The 23,637-nt window shown below is 44.6% G+C and overlaps 1 protein-coding gene across 1 annotated transcript in view; it reads left to right on the forward strand.

The window, feature by feature from the left end:
- GALM (galactose mutarotase) overlaps positions 1-23,637 on the forward strand; it is a 57,291-nt gene that overhangs the window by 18,913 nt on the left and 14,741 nt on the right. The window contains exon 4 of the mRNA XM_055539846.1: positions 3,897-3,978. Coding sequence (XP_055395821.1) covers positions 3,897-3,978 — 82 coding nt within the window. The remainder of the gene's footprint in view (positions 1-3,896; positions 3,979-23,637) is intronic.

The raw sequence follows: 23,637 nt of genomic DNA on the forward strand, positions 1-23,637 counted from the left end.
GGGTACGTGGGGGCCACCAGCCTTTGGAGCAGACATGTAAGAGTTGCTGGGCAGTTAATCAGCCTGGGGTCAAGGGGTCTCTGAATTTTCAGAACATCTCTTGCCCCACCAGAAAAGCATTATTGTGTGTTTTAAACCCTCCCCAGGAAAAATAGCTCAAAACTTAATATTTAAAGTAATCAACTCATCATATATATTTTCTTTTTGTTTGTCTTTTACATTTAATTAGCAAACTTTTGTCCTACTTGGGGGGGGGGTCAAGCTTTGACTCATCACTTCTAAGTTTGAGTGTTGAAGGCCTAGAGACAGGAAAGCATGGTGTTTTTCAAAGAATGGAAAAGGTATGTAGGTTGTAGATTAGTTGAGGTTTTTTTTTTTTGGCTGTTCCTTTCTTATCTAATGCAAAAGTGGGTGAACTTTAAAAAAACAAAACAAAACTGAAACTTTGCCTTAAGAGCTATGAAAGCAGGCCTGGGGCAATTTGAGATGAAAAGCAATAGTTATGGTTCTGGTATGTCTGTGTAGGTATGTGATCAAGGACCCAAATTCCATCATTCCATTCTGCTTTTTCAGTGTTACGGTTTTAGGCTTATCCCCTTCAGGCTTATCCCCTCATAATTACAAAATGGTTGCCACAGCTCCATGAGTCACCTTTTCATATAGTCACATCCAGAGATTTTTAAAAAAGGACCTCCTCTTTTTTTTCCATCTCTAATGTTCCATTTTTAAGAAGAAGCAAAACTTTTTCCAGAAGCTCCTCAACAGACTTTGCTTACATTTTGTTGGCCAGAGTGTGTCCTATGCTCTGCCTAACCTAATCACCAGCGAGGGAATTAGTTTGCTCTCTGGGGCCCAGGTAGGGGTCCTATCCCTGAATATATCCTCATATAGGATGAATCAACTAGTCAGTGTTCTGCCAGGGGGAAAGGAGGGTGTTTGCTAATAATGGAGTTGAGATGGCTTTTGGGTAGGAACCAACAGTGTCTATCTTGCTAGAGGTGATTAGAGCTGAATTAAGGTGGTGGTCATGGCAATGCACAAAAAGGTCTTTAATGCCCCATCCAAGCCATAGTCAGCTCTCAATGGTTAACATTATTAATACAAATAGTAGCAACCAAAGTTAACGAAAGCAAACACTGAACTCAGAGATGGGCCTCAGTTCTGTTTGTGAATCAGCATTCCTTGCCAAGTTTTCATCAGCCTGGAAAAGAAAATCATCCAACAGTAATAATCCACTAATGGAGACATTGCATTATTCCAAGTAAGAGCCATAAACTGAAAAGCATGCTTTCTTTACTGAAGGAATGTTCCTGCTGTTTAGTGACTCAACAATTAAGAGAGTGGGTGCTTAGTCAGTGTTTCTTTCTTTCTCCTCCCAGACTTCTTCTCAACATCTTGGACTCAGTTTATTGGTCTGTGATTTTCATATGGAATCATTTTCTTCCTGCTCTAGTGTTAGAAAAAAAAGTAAAAGGAAATTCCTAAGACACTCTATTCATAATAGTAAAACAAAAATTTCGAAGCAACCCAAAAGTCTGTTAACAGGAGAACAGATAAACAAGTGATATATTCATACAGTGGAATACTACTCAACCTTGAGGTGAGCATCAGACAAATAATTCGAGCCAAAGAAAGAGTCCCAAATTCTCTTCCTCAGTCCCAGGCGCCTCTTCGGTGCTCTCGGTAGCCTGAGGCACGCGATGATGCCACAGGGAGACTCACACGGGAGAGAGACCCTTCTAGCTGTAACAGCTGTAGGCAGCCATGCAGGCCACTGCCATCTTGGACCTGCCTTCCCAGGTCAGATCAGGGTCGAAAGATGTGGCTAAGAAGGTGTGGGCAGAGCCCTCTGCTCCAGCCTTGTCTCCCACCCACTCCTACCCACGACCGCTGGGACAAGCCAAGTGGATCCTAGTTCCTCAGAAACAGAGCCTCTTGGTAGTGTAAATAAAATGGTCTCTGTCATGTGTAGACATCAATTCTCATGGCCTCTAAAATCTTGGCCTTCCTCCTCAGGATGACTCCATTTGATTGTGCGGCTGAGGCCATCTCACCGTAGAGTCTGTTTTCAGTTTGTACCCAGAGCGCACTCCTCTCTCTGCCTACGTCTGAGGAAACTGCAGAGCCTTCAGTTTACCTCAGCTCAGGGTTTCTTGGCCTCAACACTGTTGACATTTTGGGCCAGATAATTCCTCGTTCTGGGGGTGGGGAGGCTGTCCTGGGTGTGGTCGGCTATTTGACAGAATCCATGGCCTCTTCCAAGAACTGCTTCCCCAGGAGCATGACTGTCCCTGGTCATGACAATTGAACATGTTTCAGGACAGCTGTGGGGCAAAATCATCCCCAGTTGGAAACTACCTGTGTAGTTTATTTTTGAGCATTCACTCAGCAAAGCCCTCAGCTGCTTTCCATCCCACATCTTTTGCTGCTGCTGCTGCTAAGTCGCTTCAGTAGTGTCCAACTCTTTGCAACCCCATAGACGGCAGCCCACCAGGCTCCCCTGTCCCTGGGCTTCTCCAGGCAAGAACACTGGAGTGGGTTGCCATTTCCTTCTCCAATGTGTGAAAGTGAAAAGTGAAAGTGAAGTCACTCAGTCGTGTCCGACTCCTAATGACCCCATGGACTGCAGCCTACCAGGCTCCTCCATCCATGGGATTTTCCAGGCAAGAGTACTGGGGTGGGGTGCCATTGCCTTCTCCGACATCTTTTGCTGGGAAACTCTAAAACACTGCTATTAGGGCTTCCCTGGTGCTCAGTGGTCAATAATCCGCCTGCCAGTGCGTCAGACACAGGTTAGATCCCTGATCCGGGAAGATCCCCATGGTGCAGAGGAACTGAGCCTGTGCACCACAGCTATTGAGCTTGTACTTTAGAGCCTCGGAACCACAGTACTGAGCTTGTGGGCCACAACTACTGAAGCCCGTGCACCCTAGAGCCTGTACTCTGCAACAAGAGAAGCCACAGCAGTGAGAAGCCCTTGCACCGCAACTAAAGAATAGCCCCAACTCTGTGAAACTAGAGAAAAGCCTGTGCAGCAGTAAAGACCCAGCACAGCCATAAATAAATAAATAAATAAATAAATTTTTTAATTAACTAAAAAATACTGCTATTAAAATATAATCCTTCTTGTTAGAAGCATATATGTGTATTTTCCAGTTTGCAAGCACATTTGACTAAACTGTTCCCCATGAGAACCCTGGACAGAATGGGTGCATCAGCCCAGTCTTATGCTGAAGGAAGTGAGATTCCAGGAAGTTTAGTGACTTCCCTGGGCCACTCACTGGGAGCCAGGATTAGATCCCAGGCCTTTCTGACCACCAACTAACACTTAATGTACCAGCCTTGGACTCTGCCAGGAGGGCAGGCTGTCTTTATGGAGAAGCTGGGACCCCAGTTCTGACTCCCAGTCTTCTGCTATGTGGCAGGGAGTGGGGGACTTCTGGGTGGGAACTAGGCCAGAGAAATGGTGACGTGGCCCACCCCTAGTGAGCCTACAGGCGATGCTTTGAACACCCAGCACCTGTGTGTTACAGGTTGCTGACCCTTGCTCTTCTCTTTGCCTGGCATGTGAAGAGTAGAAGAAACCCCTCTGCTAATAAGTGTAAACCCTAAAGGTTTTCAAACCACCATTGTTTCTCTGACTTTTCACTTTCATCATTCCATTCAGAAAAGTCATGCTGGGATCATCCTTGGAATCTTCTTTCAGATGTATCGGCTACTATTCTGAGCCCCTACCTACCTAACTTAAATGAACATATTAATCATCCTCATCGGTCAAATGAGATTTCTGAAGTTTTCATCAATACTTGAAATCATTTCTGCAAGAGAAGTTGTAAAGCAAATATATAAGACTGAGCATTAAATCTTCATTTCTTTCTCTACTTTTTCTCTCCCAGGGTTCCCCAAATATATATGACCATGAAGTCACTATAGAAGCTGATGCTTTTTTGCCTGTGGATGAAGTCCTGATTCCTACAGGTTGGTGAATTTGAACCTTTTATAGGAATGCAGAGCTGGGGTGCAGTGTGAGAAACATTAAAACTTCATTTCCCTAAATATGTTTCCCCTGTTGGCCTGACACAGTGCTCATAGTTACCATGATTAGTCATTTATTTTGGGTAAGGTTGGGAGACCATGTAGTTAGACACTCAAACCATGACAATTTTGAGAGGGAAAGGGAATGCTGTTAATAATTAAGCCAGGCAACAGGCATACGCTGAGATAGTCCCAAACAAACTGGGTCATCTGGTCATCCCAGCTGAGCTTTAGACTTAGAAGGTCTCCACTAAACTGTTAATCTGTTATTTCTTAGCATCTTAGCAGAGGGGAATTTACCTAAGCATTACCCTACAAATGCAGAACCCTGTTAGAACATGTCATGGTTTTTGACAGAAGAGGAAAAAGGTGGGATGGCTTGCATCTTGAGTAAGACAAATGCAGGTATATCACCTCTGAAATACAGGGGAATGGCGTGGAAGGAGTCCTGCATATTAGAAGGGAAGGTGAGGTGTTGCCAGAGAGGAATTTCATGGGGGTGTGTGTGTGTGTGTATCTGTGTGTTTATGTGTCTCCTGGGTTAACTGAATTGAGGTCACTTTGGTTATTATTATTATTTGGGATCAAAAGTACCTTCGTTCAATAGGCAAATCCATAGAGATAGAAAGCCGATTAGTGGTTTCCCAGGGGCTGGGGACAGAGGAGAATGGGGACTGATAATGAGTATGAGATTTCTTTGGGGGTGAAAGATTCTGGAATTGGATAGTGGTGATGGTTGCACAACCTTGTAAATACACTAATCATTGCTGAACTGTGCACTTTGAAATGATATATGAGTTACCTCAGTTTAAAAAAAGAAAGAAGAAACCTTGGTTCGTGTGTTATCTCCAGGATTGATGAGTGTAATTTTGTACTGGATCATATGTGTACCCCCATCTGGCTCCAGGGGACAGATGGATGACAACAAGATGACCTGCAGGGGTACTATTATCTGTGGCAGGTTATAGAAATTAACTTGGAGTAATCACCCCCAAAGCGATAGGTACATATTCTTACTGGGATTTTGTTAAAATCAGAGATCAGCTGAATGTTAAAAGCATCATCAAAGAAAGCTAAAATAAACAAAAGTAGAGGATGAAGGGAAGGCAGAGCAGAAGTCTAGAAAGACAAATACTTTCTTCATCAGCTCCTCTGATTACAATTTTTTGGCATCACAGAGTTGAATGTTTTCCTGGCTCCAGGGTTTTTTTATATTTACCTTGGTCTGATCCCATGTGTTATCTGATAAGGACATGGCTTAATAGGTAGGCTTGAGTAAGCTGGCTCATCTTGTCCTAGAGGCAGAATTCTTGCGTTGGAGCTCTTATGTTGTGAGCTGCAGGGGAACAATAGTGGCAGCTACTGTTTTGTGACTGATAAGTAAGAAAATGAGCTAAGTAGCTTATGAACGAGGTGATGAAATAAGGGCATATTTCTTTCTGTATATTTGTAAAATTTTATGTTATCCTACTGAGTTTTGATCAGATGAAAATCACACACAAAAATGCATAATTCATGCCAGGTAAAGATTATTTGTCATGATTGTAAGAGATAATTGTGGCAGAGCACAATACAACTTAACATGTAATCTAATTGAACACGTAAAACTCATGTTCATCACAGTTCTGCACTGTAAGTAGCTTTAGGTCAAATTCTCCCCTCTGTACTAATCCTGGACACCTGTGAAGCTGAGTAGGCTGTAAGAGCTCTGAACTTTCAGGAGGCAAGAGCCCAGGTTCCAGTCTTGGCTTGGCTATTGACTGGCTACAGGACCTTCAGTGCATGTATAATGCTTTAATATTTAACCTCTCTAGACTCCTTTTTTTTTTTTTTTTTGCAAATAGGGTGTTGAATTCAATCAGGGTTCATAAATTTTTATAAATCATACCCATAAATTTTATTTTTAAAAATTAGGGAAATTTATCTCAGATTGCTCAACTTTTCATTTTGAAAGCTATTACAAATACAGAGCTATTAAAATTAATTGGGAATATATGCATATTATATTTTGATTTAAAAAATTTAACTGATTGGGATAATAATAAGAAGCAGAGTTAAATAGGCTACATTTGAAAAAAAAAAACTACCATTCATAGTCACCATTTTTCATAAAAGAAAGAATATATTAATACCACAAATATGTGAAAAATTTAATCTTGGAATAAAGAAGGACCTTTTAAATTGAATTTGTCTTACTTTGTAAAAGAATGTGACAACTGATTATCCAAATCTCTCTTAGTTTTCTGTGGACCAGTGAAAATTGTATCATGTGTTCATGATTGCCTGTGTACTCAGTTGCTTCAATGTGTCTAACTCTTTGTGACCCCATGGACTGTAGCCCACCAGGCTCCTCTGTCCACAGGAATTTCCTAGCAAGAATACTGGAGTGGGTTGCCATGCCCTCCTCCAGGGGATCTTTCCTACCCAGGGATCAAACTTGTGTCTCCTGCATTGGCAGGCAGATTCTTTACTGCTGAGCCACCGAGGAAGCACCATACTCATGATTAAGAACCAACAATTGGTCTATAAAGTCACTTGTAACTCTTACATTTTGTAATTCTGTAAGGCTCTTAGTATAACATTTTACTACCATCTTCACCATCCTTCAAATTCATTAGAACTCTATTATGTAAATAAGTTGCAACAACTTCAGAGCTCATGAAAAATTTGTAATTTTCTTTTACATAATCATACTTTTAGCTGGTCCCTCATAGATTATATCTGTTTGCCCAGTGGCACTTAAACTGAAATTAAGGGATGTTTTCTTCCTTCTTTCTCAGAAATGCTTAAGAAACAACTATTGTTCCTTTGGAACTTCCTCCAAAAATGGCGGTAACTTCTATTCTCCCCTTCAGTGATGTAAGATTTCACATGTCTGGCCCACTTTCAGCCAAGAAGAAATCTGTAGGAGCTCAGATTACATTTCTTTTTTAAACTTCTTATTTTATATTAGAGTATATCCAATTAACAATGTTGTGATAGTTTCAGGTGGACAGCAAAGTAACTCAGAATACATATAAATGTATCCATTGTCCCTTATCTGACTCTTAACATTGACCAAAAGCCCACAGGCAAGTGGCTTAACTGAGGCCAGTCCAAAGTCATTTGGTCATTCAGAAATGTGTCCCCAATTTCAGTAATGATGGTGGATTTTGAGGCTCTGTTTACCTGGCTCTGAAGATGATGGACTTCTAAGGATGAAGATTAAAAATTTCATGATAGTTTTTGTTTCTGTTCTGGGAGTGTTATATGGTTTAAACATTCACTGAAATATGTTTCTTCTTAGAAATAAATTTTTCTTGCCCAATATGTGCTTTTATTGCAACATGAAAAAAAAAAATGCCTCCCCAGTGTAGCCGGGATCACCAGAAATTGACTGGTGGAGGAGTCAAGCCAGAATATTATCCACTAACCTGGAAAATAATGTCAAGATAGATGTAATTCCTATGATAGAAGAGATGAGAATGAAATAAATCTTGGAAGGGCAAGTAGAATTTTGCCAGGTAGTGAGAAGGAGAAAGATGTTTTGGATGGAGATGGACAAGGATGGGCAGTGCAGGAAACAGCAAGACTGTCCCCGGGGCAGTGCTGGGCTTCTGAATTCAGCGCATGCTTTTGGTGGCAGAAAATTATGGATGGATCAATAGAGGTTTGTGGGGGCCAGGTCAGATCTGCACCAGGCTCTGCTATGGCTGCAGTCCTGGGTTGGCCCTGGATGACCCTAGGGTTGCCTGGGGTTCAAGGGCAATCCACCCAGGACAGACTCACAGGTGTACCAGGTATTCAGCCAGAACTGGGCTGCACTGAATCCCAAGCCCACTTCCTTGAGACATGCTACAAGAAACCTGTTAGACCAGCCGCACTCATTAAGAGTTCTGGGAACTGATATACAGTAACTAGAGACTGCAGTTGTGTTGAATTGAGGCAAAGGAAGATACTATTTAACTGAGAGATGAGGTGAGGGTTTATAATAATCATGGCTGGCATTTCAGAGAGCACTTTATAAATAGAGAATCCATACCACAACCCTATAACCAGGTTCTGCTCATTTTTCTTATTTAATGGAGGTGGGAACAGTAACACAAGGAGTTTGAGTCACGTACCGAGGAGCATTCAGTTAAAGAGCAGTGGAAAACTGGGGTTCAAACCCAGGCAGTCTGGTGTTAAAACTGAGGCAGGCTCTTAACTCGACCTGTATCCTACAAATGGTCAGATGTCAAAAAACATTCTGGGAGATTGGAAAGGAAGACAAGAGAGGGAAAAAAAAGAAAAGTAAATTAATTTCTTGACTATATAGATAGCCAGGATCACCATATAGCCAAGAAACAGAAAACTAGGAACTAAATAAATAAAGCTTTGGATAGTTGTCGGTTCTCATTCTTCTGCCACCTTTTATACAGGTGGCCTCCCCGCTTCTCTCACCATTTTCCTTCCCGTTTCTCCTTTTTCTCAGTTTATTTCTGCTTTTCTGCAAAGAAAACCAAAGACAAGTTTGTTCAAAATATTTACAAAGAAAAAAAAGGAGACAGACAAAGATAGAGGCCAAGTCTCCATCTTTTGTGGCTGTTAATTTATATTTGTTTTTCAACTCCTTCATAAAAGCTGTAACCTGAGCTCTTAAGGGAAATGCTGATGCAGATCTAGACTCTGGGGGTGTGTTACCTTGGTTATAGACCCTTAGTAAGTAACTTCTCAGGTAGTAGGAAAACACATTGTATAGAAAGTAACACCTCTTACTGTACAGTAGTTGTAATACTATGGCTGAGCTACTCAGCAAAAAGGAACCTTCCCCCCATGTATGTTTGGGGAAGAAGTAAAGTCCTGTCCTCCATTTTGTTCTTCTCAGTCTTACTGATGGGAGAAGGCAATGGCACCCCACTCCAGTACTGTTGCCTGGAAAATCCCATGGATGGAGGAGCCTGGGAGGCTGCAGTCCATGGGGTTGCACAGAGTTGGACACGACTGAAGCGACTTAGCAGCAGTCTTACTGATTGGGTGTTATTACAGAGAGAGGAAAGGAATACCCTGACAGAGAATTTCAGGGAACCAAAGCAAGCATAATGTGATGAGATCCCCTCATCTTAAACTTATAGCCACGTTTATTATTTTTCTCTTATTTTATTTTTGGCTCCACTGGGTTTCAGTGCTGCATGAGGGCTTTATTCTAGCTGCAGGGTGTGTGCTTCTCATTGCAATGGCTTCTCTCGTTGCAGAGCAAGAGCTCTAGGGCACAAGGGCTTCAGTAGCTGTGGCGCACAGGCTTAGCTGCCCCACGACATGTGGAATCTTCCTAGACCAGAGATCAAACCCGTGTCCCTTACATTGGCAGGCGGATTCTTAACCACTGGACCACCAGGGAAGTTCTATAGCTGCCTTTAGATCTCTACTACAGGCAGGGTGTGAGGACCTCCAGCAGCCTTGAGTACCTGTTTTACTCCTGCCTTTCTTCCTGTTGACAGTTTTGCGAGGACATATAAAATGTCTTCAGCCCTTTCTGGCAGTAAAGCATGGAAGACAAGAGCCTGCACTGTGTGGCCTCTTCATTCTTCCCCTTTCTCTGCTCTGGTAGAAGGCTGTCCTTTTCCTCAAAGCCCACCAGAAATGCCCCAGCAAGTGTGAGGCCTGGTCCTTGCTCATAGGCACCTCTCTCCTGCACCAATACGTTTCTGCAAGGCTGAGAGCTCATTTCACCTGTGGACCAGGAGCAAAGCTGCAGCTCAGCTGTCAAAGCTGGGTTTGCATGTCAGCAGTAAGTGGAGCTTAGCTTCTTCTGAGCAGCTGCTTTTCTCCACTTTAAAAAAAAAAAAAGTGCAGCCCATATAGCATTTGCTACTGCTTAGGATGGGTGCATACTCTGTTACCTGAGGCATCTTCAGCTATTCTTGAGAATGTTTTTGGTGTTGTTGTCAGGGCTGTCCCTGCAGTTTCCCAGAGGTGAAACTCCTAGAAGCTATTTACCAGGAAGAACAGGTGGAAGTCCACAAAGACCCAGCACTGACAGGTCAGATATTTAGCTTCAAGGCTTGAATCTGGTGTCCTGCCCTGTGGCAACAGGAAGAAACCCGTCCTTCGTGCCCTGCTTAGGTTCTGAGCCAGCTGAATGTGAGCAGGTGAGAAAATTCAGTCCTTCTTTTCTTCAGGGATTAATTCATTCCCAGGGTTGTAAATATTATATTTCATCCTTTTGCCTTACAGAACTGTGAGACTTGGAGGCGATCTGGGCCACCTGCCCAGCAAGACTTTATGATGCATACAACCCAGTGCAGAACTAAGCATGTGTCTTTATAGGCATTTAGAGCACACAGCTTTTTTTTCTTCTTTTTCTAGTTTTGCTATTCTTTACTCGTAGTTGTAGATAAGGAATTAACAAAGCGAATGATTTGATTTGCCTCTTAAAGTAACATTAGTAAAGTCTCATTCTCTTCCTTGAGATGGATACTTTTCATTTTTATAAAATGAAATCCACGCTGTCCCCCAGCCCATCTGTGTTCACTTGCGGTTCTCGCTGTTCTCCATTTTTGAAAGCTCCTTCTAAAATTACATGAAAGCAACCCCATTTTGACAAAATTAGAACTGGTAGGAAAGGCTTACCACGAGGCTGCGGAGAGAAGCTCAGCAAGACGTTTGTATTTTATTTCAACCTCTCTGGGTTCAACCTACAATTCAGTTGGTTTTATAATTACTTCCCTAGGGCAGGTCTAAGTCTCTGACCTGGAGAAATAACAAATCCCAAAGTAGTCTCCTGGTTCAAAGGTAGTGCAAATGAAGACTGTTTTGATCTACGTGTTTTAATCTTTGCAGAGCTTCTTACAGAAAAATCCTTTGGACTTTATATAATTCTAAAGTAATGGGTATAGTATTAGTTGCAACCCTCCATCAATAGGTTTCCTCTTACCTTTTCATCCCACCTCCCCACCCCACTCAATATCATTGTCAGGTCCTACTGATTTTTTTTTTTTAATAAGCTTAATCTTTTTTAGAGAAGTTTTATGTTCACAGCAAAATTGAACAGAAAGTACAGATATTTTCCATACTCTCTACTCCCACATATGCATGTTGCTGTTGTTTAGTCGCTAAGTTGTGTTCAACTTATTCAGTCCTGAATATTCATTGGAAGGATTGATGCTGAGGCTGAAACTCCAATGCTTTGGCCACCTGATGTGAAGAACTGACTCCTTGGAAAAGACCCTAATGCTGGGAAAGATTGAAGGCAGGAGGAGAAGGGGACAACAGAGGATGAGATGGTTGAATGGCATCACTGACTTGATGGACATGAGTTTGAGCAAGCTCTGGTAGTTGGTGATGGACAGGGAAGGCTGGCATGCTGCAGTTCTTGGGGTCACAAAGAGTCAGACATGACTGAGCAACTGAACTATGTCTGACTCTCTTGCGACCCCATGGACTGTAATCTGCCAGGTTCCCCTGTCCATAGGATTTCCCAGGCAAGAATACTGGAGCAGGTTGCCATTTCCTTCTTCAGGGAGTCTTCCTGACCCAGGGGTTAAACCTGTGTCTCCTACATTGATAGGTGGATTCTTTACCACTGAGCCACCAGAGAAGCCCCACATATGCATAGCCTCCCCGTTATCAACATCCTCCACTAGGATGGTGCATTTATTATAATTGATAAACCTAAACTGACACATCTTTATCACCCAACGTTCACAATTTACATCAGGGTTCATTTTTTTTTTTTTTTTTTTTTGGCTGTGCCATGGATCTTGCAGGATCTTAGTTCCTGCAGTGGAAGCAGAGTCCTAACCACTGAACCACCAGGGAATTCCCTAGGGTTCTCTCTTCGTGTGGTGTATTCAGTGGTTTGGACAAATGTATAATGACACGTATCCCTCATTATGGTATCATACAGGGTATACTCTAAAAATCCTCTGGACATAGTATTAGTTCCAACCATTCATCAGTATGCTTCCTCTTTCCTTTTCAGTCCCTCCTCCCACTTATCCCCATATTGTTAGTCACTAGGTCCTAATGATTTTTTAAAAATTGTATTCATTTATGGCTGTGCTGAGTCTTCATTGCTCCACACTGGCTTTCTCTAGTTGCCGAGAGGGGGCTACTCTCTTGTTGCAGTGCGCAGGCTTCTCGTTACAGTGGCTTCTCTTGCTGTGGAGTGTGGGCTAGGGCATGAGGGCTTTGGTAGTTGTGGCTCATGGGCTCAGTATTTGTAGGACATGGGCTTAGTTGCCTTGCTGCATGTGGGATCTTCCTGGACCAGGGATCGAACCCATTTCCTCTGCATTGGCCCGCCAGGGAAGTTCCAAGGTCTTGATGATTTTTAACAACAAAGTATGTCTTGAATCTGTCTCCTCAATATGTATTATTGAGTCCTGGTGTAGGCTATCTTTTCTTCTCTAGATCAGTGCCTGGCTTGTATTACAAACTTCATAAATTGGGATCAGCGAAAGACCAAATGAATGCGGACAACAGTTCTCTAACCAGGGGGTGAAAAATCTCTCTAGATTTGTCCTCCATCTTGTTGCTAAAGTTATCTAACCAAAATGCAAATCTTACTTTATAATACTTTTCAGTTTTAAAAAAAGTTTTACGTAGCTCTCAGGCCAGACACCAGCTGCTTCCCCAGCACATCACCCACTGTGCCTCACTCATGCCCCTGTTTCAGAACCTCCCTCCCAACCACAGGGACCACCTTATAACCCCTCCTTGCTGCACAGACCCCCACTCTCTTCGAGCCCCACACTTCCTCCTTAGAAATATTTCCCCTACTTCCTGGAAATAGAGGATTCTTTGTTGCTCTGGGGGTTTTGTAATGACATAATCTGTTTCAGAGTTTGTGTACTCAGGCTCCCTTATCTTCCTCTCCATTAAGCCTACGTCTACCTCAGATGTTCTGTCAGGATTTAGTAATAGATCCAAAGTAGGGAGCTAGAAGGGAGTTTCAGGCTGGGTTTCTTTGACTTGAAGCTAGAAAACTTATCTATGCTAAACAGAAAAGTGAAACCAAGAAGTAGCCACCCTGCACATGCTATCAATTACTCCTTCCCTTCTCCATCCCTGAGGCTCAGATGGTAAAGAATCTGCCTGCAATGTGGTGGACCTAGGATCGATCCTTGGGTCAGGAAGATCGCCTGGAGAAGGGATAGACTACCCACTCCAGTATTCTTGGGCCTCCCTGTAAGCGGAAAGCCAGAGCATGGTGTTCTATTTGTTATCCTCAGCTATGCAATTCTGGAGACTAGCCCCTCCAGGTCCAAGTCTGGCCCCCAAGTTTCTCCTCCCATGCCCTGTCACCAGATGATATCACGTACTAGGTGCCAGGTACAATACAGCCCTGGGGAAGGTAAAAGGCTGAGCAAATTAGATATACCCAGGCTGTATGGAAAACATACAGCCATGGACATAGCACAGGGCGCATCCCCCAAAAAATAAAGTGAAAGTGAAGTCACTCAGTCATGGTCAGTTCTTTGCAATCCCATGGACTGTAGCCTACCAGGCTCCTCTGTCCATGGAATTTTCCAGGCAAGAATACTGGAGTGGGTTGCCATTTCTTTCTCCAGAGTATCTTCCCCACCCAGGGATCGAACTCGGGTTTCTGGCATTTCAGGCAGACGCTTTACTGTCAGAGTCACCAGGGAAGCCCCTAAATAAGGCTACAGTTTTATTTACCCTAGAGCTGTTTTGTCTATGACAGATCCCTCCTAGATGGTACTCAAGGAAGTTCAACAACAGAAACTCCAAGGACCTCTCTTGGCAGCAACAAAACCCCCCGAGGGGATGTGTTACTGAAACCCACTCTATAAAATGGCCCGGGGAACAACTTTATGAGATCCAGAATAACTCCCAAAGCTACTCATGTTCCCTACTAGAAAATATCACTGCTATAAGATTGGCAAGCATGAGCCAGCATGCTGAAAATTTGGCAGGAAGAAAGCTCAGAAATAGTGCTTGGCCAGACATTGTATAACTCCTCTGGAAAGTTCAGACTAACATCAAGTTAATTTGTCAGAAGGGGAGTCGTTTGCTAAAACTCTGACTACCACCCTTTGAAAGCTGATGGTTTAACAGCCACCCCTCTGCCCTCGGAGGTCTGGACAGAGGCCTGGCTCGAGTTTATACCTGGCGCATAGCAGTCCTTAGAGGTCATTCTGAAGCAGATGAGAGGTAGCTGTGGATCTGAGGCTAACTCAAGCGAGTTCTCAGAGCCGGCTTGTATTCAGTTCAGCTAACATTGGTAGACGAAGAAGGCAATGGCACCCCACTCCAGTACTCTTGCCTGGAAAATCCCATGGATGGAGGAGCCTGGTGGGCTACAGTCCATGGCGTCGCTAAGAGTCAGACACGACTGAGCGACTTCACTTTCACTTTTCACTTTCATGCATTGGAGAAGGAAATGGCAACCCACTCCAGTATTCTTGCCTGGAGAATCCCAGGGACGGGGGAGCCTGGTGGGCCACCGTCTATGGGGTCGCACAGAGTTGGACACGACTGAAGTGACTTAGCAGAAACATTGGTAGAACACCTGCTGATTGCTACGTGCTGCCTGGGGTGCTAGCCAGAGAAACACTATCTGTGCTCTTGAGAAGCTCACAGGGAGTGAAGACTGATGTAGTCAGGGCAGTGGTAGCGGTGATGCCCATGGAATGAAGGGACCATAGAGGTAGGATTGGAAGAGGCGTTCTTGATATCACTCTGAGCTTTGAGAAGTGTGTCTGTGAGGGTCTAGCAACAAGGAGAGTAAGAGTACTAAGCACAAAAGGTGGGAGTGGGGGTGGACTGTTAAGTCAAAAGCTACAGAGACAGTTGGGCAGGGTGGAGGCTAGGGTGAGGCAATTTTATGGTGCAAAATGTAAGGCAGCACTCATTCTCAGGGCCATGAAGGTGCAGGGTCAGCACCCAAGAATGAGTGTCTCCTTAAGTTTTGAACCCTGGGTCCTTGATTGCATCACCCTGGTCCCAGCCTGGTAGTTGAATATAGTCACCATGGGCATTCTGTGCCATCCTAAGGAGCTAGGATTTTATATTTCAATCCTGGAAGACTTTGAAGCATTTAAGTCAGGGGATGCACCTAGCCAAGACTGGCATTTTACAAATATCACCCCAGCCACTGTCAGGGGTGGGGCTTGACTAGAGATAGAGTCTGATGAAGAGTCTATTTCAGTAGACCAAGCAAGAAATAAGGATGACCGGAACAAGAAGTCAGATGGAAGAGGTGTAGTCTTACAATATTTAAGAGGTAAAACTTAGGAATCCTGAATGACATGTAGTAAATGAGGAAGCAGGAAGGTTATAGGATGGCATCTGGGTTTCTAGGGCAGCTCCCGGGCAGCAGAAATGGAGATATTAGGAGATATTAAGTAGCACAGGATAGAGGAGGAGGAGCTGGCACAGGGCTAGAATGAAGAAGGGGAAGGGCTGGGGGAACTGTGGATTTGGTCTCAGGGATATATGAGGTTAAGATGCCTGGGGAGCAACCAGGTGGGGATGTCCAGCAAGGAGTTGGACGAATGGATACGTTACGAGAGAAATGAGAGCAGGACTGCAATTCAGCATGTGTTTTGCAGATTAAGCCATATGGATTTCCCAGGGAGGAACCATAGACTGAGATGGTCAAGGGGTCTGAGGGCTGAACCCAGGGGAACTGGAGGCCACCACCAAACTTATTTAAAGTGCAAGAAAGACTCACACTAATGGCACTGAGAAAATGGTCAGAGGAAGAAGGCGAAAAAGAGAAAAGGTATCCAGCTGTCTTGGACTGACCAGCCACGTCAGTTCCCAGAGAGGTCCTGGGAACCTGGGCAGCATGCCTGGGCCGTAGTGGCTGTCACTGCTGCCCCTTTCTCAGATGTGAGGAGAGAAGCCAGACTGACAACTGGTGAGTAACTGGAAATGAGGCGAGAGGGTCAGGGAATGTAGGCCGAGTGGTTCCCAGCCAAGGCAATGTCTAGATTCGGCATCTCGGGACTGCCCTAGAGATCCTCATTCATTTGCTCGAATGCAGAGCTGTAAAAGCTGCCTAAGTGAGCTCAGGAGGCCCCTTGTTTTGAATCTGCGTTCAAACAACTTGAAAAGAGGGAAGAGGGTGCTTCCCTAAGATGGAAATGCAGGATCAAGGAAGAGGAGGGTTTTGGTGGGAGAGGAGCAGAGCTAACTGAAGAGAAGTGAAATGTTTGCAAGTGCTGCTGAGAATCCAGGAGAGGACAGAGACTGTGAAATTGTGGTGGCCGCAGTTGGTTCTGGGGGTTCTCTCCATTTCTCTCGGTAGCTGGAGTCAGAAGCAGAGAAAGTGGACTGTGGGATGATCCCTCAGTGCATTTTGTCAGGAAGGAGGAGCAGGAGGAGGGGACAGGGCGTAAAGCCGGACAGCGAGGATGTTACTGACCAAGTGGCTCAGGTCATAGATAGTGGGCCCGGGCAGGTGACAAAGGATGTGAGCGCCCTAACGGACACCCTGAAGACCAGGGGAACATGGTGCTCAGGAGGAGAGCGGGTCTAGCAGGAAGGCAGTGGGTGAACTTCAGTGCAAATCCCCGGATACCATCCAGATGGAAGCCTGGGGTGGAAAAATCCTCTGCATGAACAGGCCTCACACGGGCCCATCTGTGAAGTGTAAAACTGCGTTCTCACCTGAAAAAGTCATGTGATGGTGTTCGGCATTTTCTGCTTCAGATGGCATGAAATATCCAGAAGCAGTGCCCTCCCCCACTGTAAGTCAAGATCAAAAAGTTCTCAGTGGGGAAAAAAGAAAAAAACAGCAGTAGAATAAAGCTGCAAACTCAAAGCAATGGCAAAGGAAAGAGGAAAAAACCTGCAGCAGAGACAAACTTTGAGGTTGTGTGATCTATGAACATTTATAGAAATATTACCTTAAAAAAAAAAATCCCAAGGTTCTTGACTTGCCAACCACTGGAATGAAGTCCAAATTCACTCCGAGGCTGTTACTTTTAATTATCATTCTCTTTGTGTCATTTCCTAAAATAATAATGGGCATTCTAGAGATGATTTGTCAAGATGGCTTAATTAGGTGTCAGATGAATAGCTGTGCCCACAGGCCCCATTACCGCTGGTTTCCTTATGCAGATTTGACTGACTGTTCTGAACCCGACTAAAGACACAGACATCACTGGAGCAGCTTGGGCTGGAAGGCACAGCTGGGCCATCCCCATGGAGATCAGACTCCAGGTCTTCCTCCAGCCCCACCTTTTTTTTCCTTTACTTTTGGAGACGAAAGCTCAGCACACGTGAGCCCAGGTCTGTCTTAGATGGTTTCCACATCACTGTCTTTCACCTTTAAAGTGCACCCGAGTCGCCTGGTGGACTTGGCAATGACTCTGACTTGGTGTGAGTGGAGCCTGTTTCTAACAAGCACTAGGCGATGCCTGCGCGGATGCTTCCTGGTCCATGCTTTGAGTAGCTGTTGAAAAGGCTCTACACCACTCTGTGTAACCTCCTGTAACTTTTGTTGCTTTCCTCACTTTGGGCACCTATTTCTGCCCATTGACTCCTCTCCTTAACAATCCTGAGTCCTCCTGCTACCCCTTAGCTACCTCTATACCCCACTCTGCTCCAGGACTTCACACGTCAATGCTTTTTTTTTTTTTAATTTATTTTTGGTTGCGCTGGGTCTTCATTGCTGCCCGCAGGCTCTCTCTAGTTGTGGTGAGCAGGGCCTACTCTCTAGTTGCGATGCGTGGTGCCTTCTTCTGTTGTGGGGCATGGGCTCTAGAGCACGCAGGCTTCAGTAGTTCTGATGTGTGGGCTTTGTTGCCCTGCAGCATGTGGAATCTTCCTGGACCAGGGGTCCTGCCTTGCAGGGTGAATTCTCAACCACTGGACCACCAGGGAAGACCCTGGGCCTCTCTTACAAAATCTTTTCTTTGTAGCTCATTCTGGAAAGAACTGCTCTCTGTCAATGGCTTCCTTAGGTAAGACAAGCTGAGATTTTTATTTAAAAAAAGAGGAAAGAGTTAACCAGAAATCACAGGGTGCTCCTGAAAGGAACAACTTTCTGCATTGTGTTTGTCTCATGGGCCATTGTACCTATAGCCCTGGAATGTCTCAGCTGGACAGGACCTTATCTTCTCCAACCAGCACTCACCTGTCGAGTATTTGAATCTCAGAACCATAGGCTTTGCTGACACTGGGCAGGATGCTCACTGCCCATCCTGGACCAGCATGTCAGAAAGGCCTTCCTGATATTGAGCTGAAATCTGTCTACCTAGCGCTGACCCCCACCTGGCTTAGTCGTGGGCCTTGGGTCCCTAAAGAGCAGGCTCATAACTTTAGCAGGCAGCTGTCTTGTCACTTCAAAGTCATTTCTTCTTGAGGCAGAACATCCTCAGGTCATCCTGTGATGCCTCTGCTGCAAATAGTAACAAGAACTGTCAACAACCTCATTACAGTCTTTATGTAACTTCCATCGAACTGACTGCCAACCACATCCTTAAAGTCATTTTCACACCTACTGTGGCTTAGCTACATCTCTTCTTTGTTGGTGGTTCAGTCACTAAGTCGTGTCCGACTCTTTGCAACCCCATGGACTGTAGCCCGCCAGGCTCCTCTGTCCATGAGATTCCCCAGGCAAGAATACTGGAGTGGGTTGCTGTTTCCTTCTCCAGGGGATCTTCACGACCCAGGGATCAAACCCATGTCTCCTGCATCACAAGCAGATTCTTTACTGCTGAGCCACCAGGGCAGCCCACATCTCTCCCTTAGTTGGTAATAATGTACTAACTAGATTTAAGCTTTATGAGAGTTAGTATAATATGATGGTTAAGAACCACCTGCTCTGCAGCCGTACTGCCTGGGTATGAAGCACTGTACAGAGAACCATCTACATGTTACCTGTTACCATCACAACGGTCATCACATCACTGTGCTGAGCACTTGCCCTGTATCAGCTGTTCTTAATCCTCATGACAACTTCATGAGGGAGGGGCCACAGTGTCCCAGTTTCACTAGTGAGGAAATAGAACTTCAGATTGTTTTGTACCTAGGATTAAGAGTTATAATCTAAACCTAGGTGGTATCCTTTGGTTTGGGTTTTTATTTTTCAGACACATGCAGGACTCACACATCTGTTCTTGTCCATAAATTTCATCCTGGCATCAGTGCTTTACCCCCCACTTTATACTTTCTTTTGGATTCCTGGTTCTGTTATCCCAAGCATGTCTGCCTTCCAGCTTCATGCTCTCTGTCATCGTTTGAGAAAAACCTCCTGTATCTTCATCTAGATTAGCCACAGATCAGAGGCCGTTTGATGACTCCCTGCAGATACTGCTCACTGAAGCCCGGATGCTTCATCCCTCCAAGCTCCCTGAGCCACAGGCCATGTAACCCAATCTGAGAAGCCAGTGGTTTATATTTGAATGCAACTGCGTTTGGTTCCTGGGGAGCATGCTTCCTCTTTCCTTTTATGTCTCCATTCCAGAATTCTTCCCAGGACAGAGAACTGCTCCCAGATTTGTAGCATGTGAGGTTATCCTTGTGGGCAGGGACAGGTACAAAGACAAAATAGAACTCCAGGTATGTAGAGCACACTGTTGCAGAGAAGATAATGACCACCTCTTGCAGGTAGTGAGACCGGAGCAGCTGGCCCTGTGTTTCAAGGCTGCCTGCCTCACTCCACTAGTACAAACACAGAACTTCTGTGTTCAAACTAAGCCAAAGGAGGCTGAGCAGCTATAATGGAACCAACATTTCTGTGTCAGAGGAGCTTGGGGCAGCAGATTCAGGATGAGGGAGACAGGCGTGTGCCTTGAAGCTTAGATGGTATATTTGTGTCGGGTGATTTGTGAGAAGGCGAAGCACCGATGGAGTTCAGAGGGGCTAAATCCCCCACATAAAGCCATTTCTTGTCACGGCCACTGGGTCATCTGACCAGAAAGACTGGACTGGTTTCTCCCCTCTCCTTCACAGGTTCTGTTCTCTGACCTAGGCCGTTAACATAGTTTGGCTCTCTGTGTTCAGTGACTATGTTTTCCATGGTGTAAGGACATCAGCCCACCTGTCCCTGCTGCTCTTTTTGGGTTCCTGTGAACCATGACTGTGGAAGCCTTTTGACTCTTGGGGGAGAGCAGAAGGCCAGGGTTTTCCTCTGAGCCTGGGCTTCCTGGTCCCTCTTTGTAGTTGGAGCCTCTGAAGCAGCAAAACAGACATGCGGGAAAATTCTTCTGCCCCAATGTGTTCACCTTTTGAAATCCTCAAGCAAACCCCAAACACTGTATCTCTGTGTGGTCAGGTAGAAGGGCTGTCCCTCTCACGCCAGAGTAGTTAAGTGCCGAAGTCCAGTGGATGCAGGAGGGTTTGGGAAGGTGGTCTTGACCTTCCTTTCAAGACCACCTTCCCAAACCCTCCTGGATCAATGTCCTCTGACCCTGGAAATGCACCTGCTCCTGGGCAGTAGGTCCCCCACCATGGGGCTGAAACGTACGGGGCAGGCAAGGGAGCCCCAGCCAGAGAAATGGACTCAATTCACTGGCCTTAGTGAATTGAGTTCTTGGTATGACCATGAATGGCTATTTAAAAGGGCTGATTTTGACTCATCACAATCAGAAAAACACAGTAGTTAACACAGACTCAAACCTTGACTGCTTAGGCTTCAATTCTCACCAGCTCTGTGATGCTGAACAATGTATTTTACCTCTGCAGGCCTTATATGTAAAGTGGAGGTAATAACTGGACCTACCTCATTGGTTGTGGAGATTTAATGAGGTAATACGTGTAAAGTGCATAGAACAGTTCCTGGAATTTAGTTAAGAGCTTATTAAGTATTAGCTATTATTATGACCACCATCTGGAGAAGGCAATGGCACCCCACTCCAGTACTCTTGCCTGGGAAATCCCATGGATGGAGGAGCCTGGTGGGCTACAGTCTATGGGGTCGTGAAGAGTCGGACACGACTGAGTGACTTCACTTTCACTTTTCATTTTCATGCACTGGAGAAGGAAATGACAACCCACTCCAGTGTTCTTGCCTGCAGAATCCCAGGGACGGGAGCCTGGTGGGCTGCTGTCTATGGGGTCGCACAGAGTCGGATGTGACTGACGTGACTTAGCAGCAGCAGCAGCATGACCACCACCATCATCATCATCGTCACCATTTACTGTGTGTTTAGTATGTACCAGACTCTGAGCTAAGCATATATACATGCCTTAGCTCATTGAATTGCCCTTTGAAATAGGCGTTATGCTTTAGTTAAGCCTCGTTTGGAAAAAATGGGCATTTGGAGAGGTCAGGTAACCTGCACAGAGTTAAACGGGTAAGTCATTGGTGGAGTCAACATTTCTAGCAAGTTTCCCTAACTCCAAAGCCTATGCTGTTATTACCCTTGGCTACAGTCCCTAATGGCAACTGTATTACTATTCCACCATTTTTTATAGCAAAGAAAGCTGGGATTTAAATACAGGCCTTTCTGACTCTAAAATCCATTCTGACATCTATTGAGTTTTCCCAACAAGTGAACAGGACGCTCCTGAAGCCGGTAATAATAATTGGCGATGATGACTTCTGATATATCCTGTGACCAAGAGGACAGTTTGCTTAATCAGCTGTCATGGGGGCAATTTCCACTTTCTCAGATTCATTATTTTCCTGCAGTTTCTCTGGGCTGTTGACTTGCTCAGATGAAGGCTAGCTTCTGTGTCCTTTCACATACTAGCTGTCCACGCTGCAAGAATATGGAGGAGTCGTAAGCAGTCTGGAAGGAGGCCTGGTGTATTGCGCAAGGCCCTTACGACACTGCTACAGGAATCTGCCAGGAGACACTCAGGCTGCGTTTCTTGACTAAACACCTCAGGTTATGGGACTGCAACATTCCAAAGGTGCATTTTAGCGTCAGAGGGCAGCTTGTTTTGTGACAAGTAGTGGGATAGGCAGAAAATACTCACCAGGCTATACAGATCAGAGATTCTTAACCAGGCATGTATCACTGGACTTTGGAGGTTCTAAGAACATTGTGTGTGTGTGTGTGTGTGTGTGCATTTTCATGCAGAGAGAGCCCGTAACTTTTAGAATATTCTCAAAGGAGCCCATGATTCAGAGACACTTTAAAAAACCATTGTTTTAGATTAAAAAATCACTAAGAGAGAAAGTTTCAAAAAAGAGAAATCTTTTTGAATGAAAATGTTAGCGCTCTCTGGAGGAAGTAGTGTACTTTCCTTTAGTATTAATAACTTAAAGACCATAATGAATAATTGTTCTGTTCTCTGTATTTCTGGAGTGTGTGTGCGTGACAGACAGAGAGAGCACTGGCTATATGCCAGGTGCTGGCCAAGAGGCACAACCCCCTTCATAGCATTCCCTCAGTTAAACACCACAGTGCCGGGGACTTCCCTGCCAGCCCAGTGTTAGGGCTCTGTGCTTTCACTGCCGAGGGCATGGGTTTGATCCCTGATTGGGGAACTGAGATCCTGCAATCTGCATGGTTCAGACAAAAACAAACAAACAAAAAGAAGAACAAAAAAATCACAGTATCTGTATTTGGTAGATAACACTATTAGCTCCATTTTTATAAGTGGGAAAATTGAATTTTACAGAGGCAAAGAGATTTATGAAGGTCAGTTGGTAAGTCTGTCTAAATCCTAAGACATCTTACATAGATTCACAAGTCAATGTATAGGACAAATCATAGAAAATAATTTTTGAATAACATACTTAATATTTTTTTACTATTTATTTTTCAAAGGAGAAAAAATTATTAGAGAAAATTCCTTCCCACCTACCCTCCGCCCCCAAATTTTTCTAGAATGTCTATGCCAGATTTTCTTTTCTGTTTTCTCAAAATGGTTTTTAATTGTTATTATAAACAGGAGTTACTTGTGCTGAGGACTGTCTGGAGGGATTCTGGTTTTCATTCTGCGCTTATGTTACTGGGTTGTGTGAGATAAGCTAGAAAGGGGACCTGCCAAAAAGGAGAGGGCTAAAAAATGAATAAACATGAAGACCCAGTGACTCCTGCAGTGACCATCTGTTTATCTTCTCAGAGTCAGGCCCCAGGGCCACCAGGTAGCAAAAAGAGTTATTTCAGATGATGAGAAGTTAAAAGCATTGAAATAAAATTCACCCCAGGTGAATTTTCTCAGTCAGTTACTGAGAAGAGTGTCCATGTCCAGATGTTACGCAGAACATCATTTCAGTAGTCTGCGTTTAGCCAGGAGCTCATGAGGACTAATTTACCTTCTGCTCTGTTTCTTAAGACTTTTGCCCAAAAAACTGTCAGAGCCAGGAGCCCATAGGATATGTGTAACATAACTGTCTTGCCTTCACCCCAAATATGGACAACAAGAGTCCATTCCTGTGACAGATTTAATGCCTTGTGACGAAGATCTGGAATGTTAGAGAATCTTGTTTCCAATAATCAGATATACATCATCTTCTTGCAAGAACGAAGAGCGGTAGTTGCCAGAGTGACACTCACGTGACCACTCCTGTCATTCACAGGTGATGGTAGTCCTACGCCTTTGTCAAGTTAGCCAGTTCTGACTTACCTTTCAGGATTAGCCTTGGGACACATCTTTGGAAAACCTCTCCCGACCTCGCTGGCTGCACTAGGTGCTGCCGCTTCCTGCTCCATCAGGGTCCTCTGAACACCATACTCACCGCATCTGTCATACTCTCCTGTGAGTTTT

The sequence above is a fragment of the Bubalus kerabau genome, chromosome 11 (assembly GCF_029407905.1).
Source record: "Bubalus kerabau isolate K-KA32 ecotype Philippines breed swamp buffalo chromosome 11, PCC_UOA_SB_1v2, whole genome shotgun sequence".
Lineage (NCBI taxonomy): Eukaryota > Metazoa > Chordata > Mammalia > Artiodactyla > Bovidae > Bubalus > Bubalus kerabau.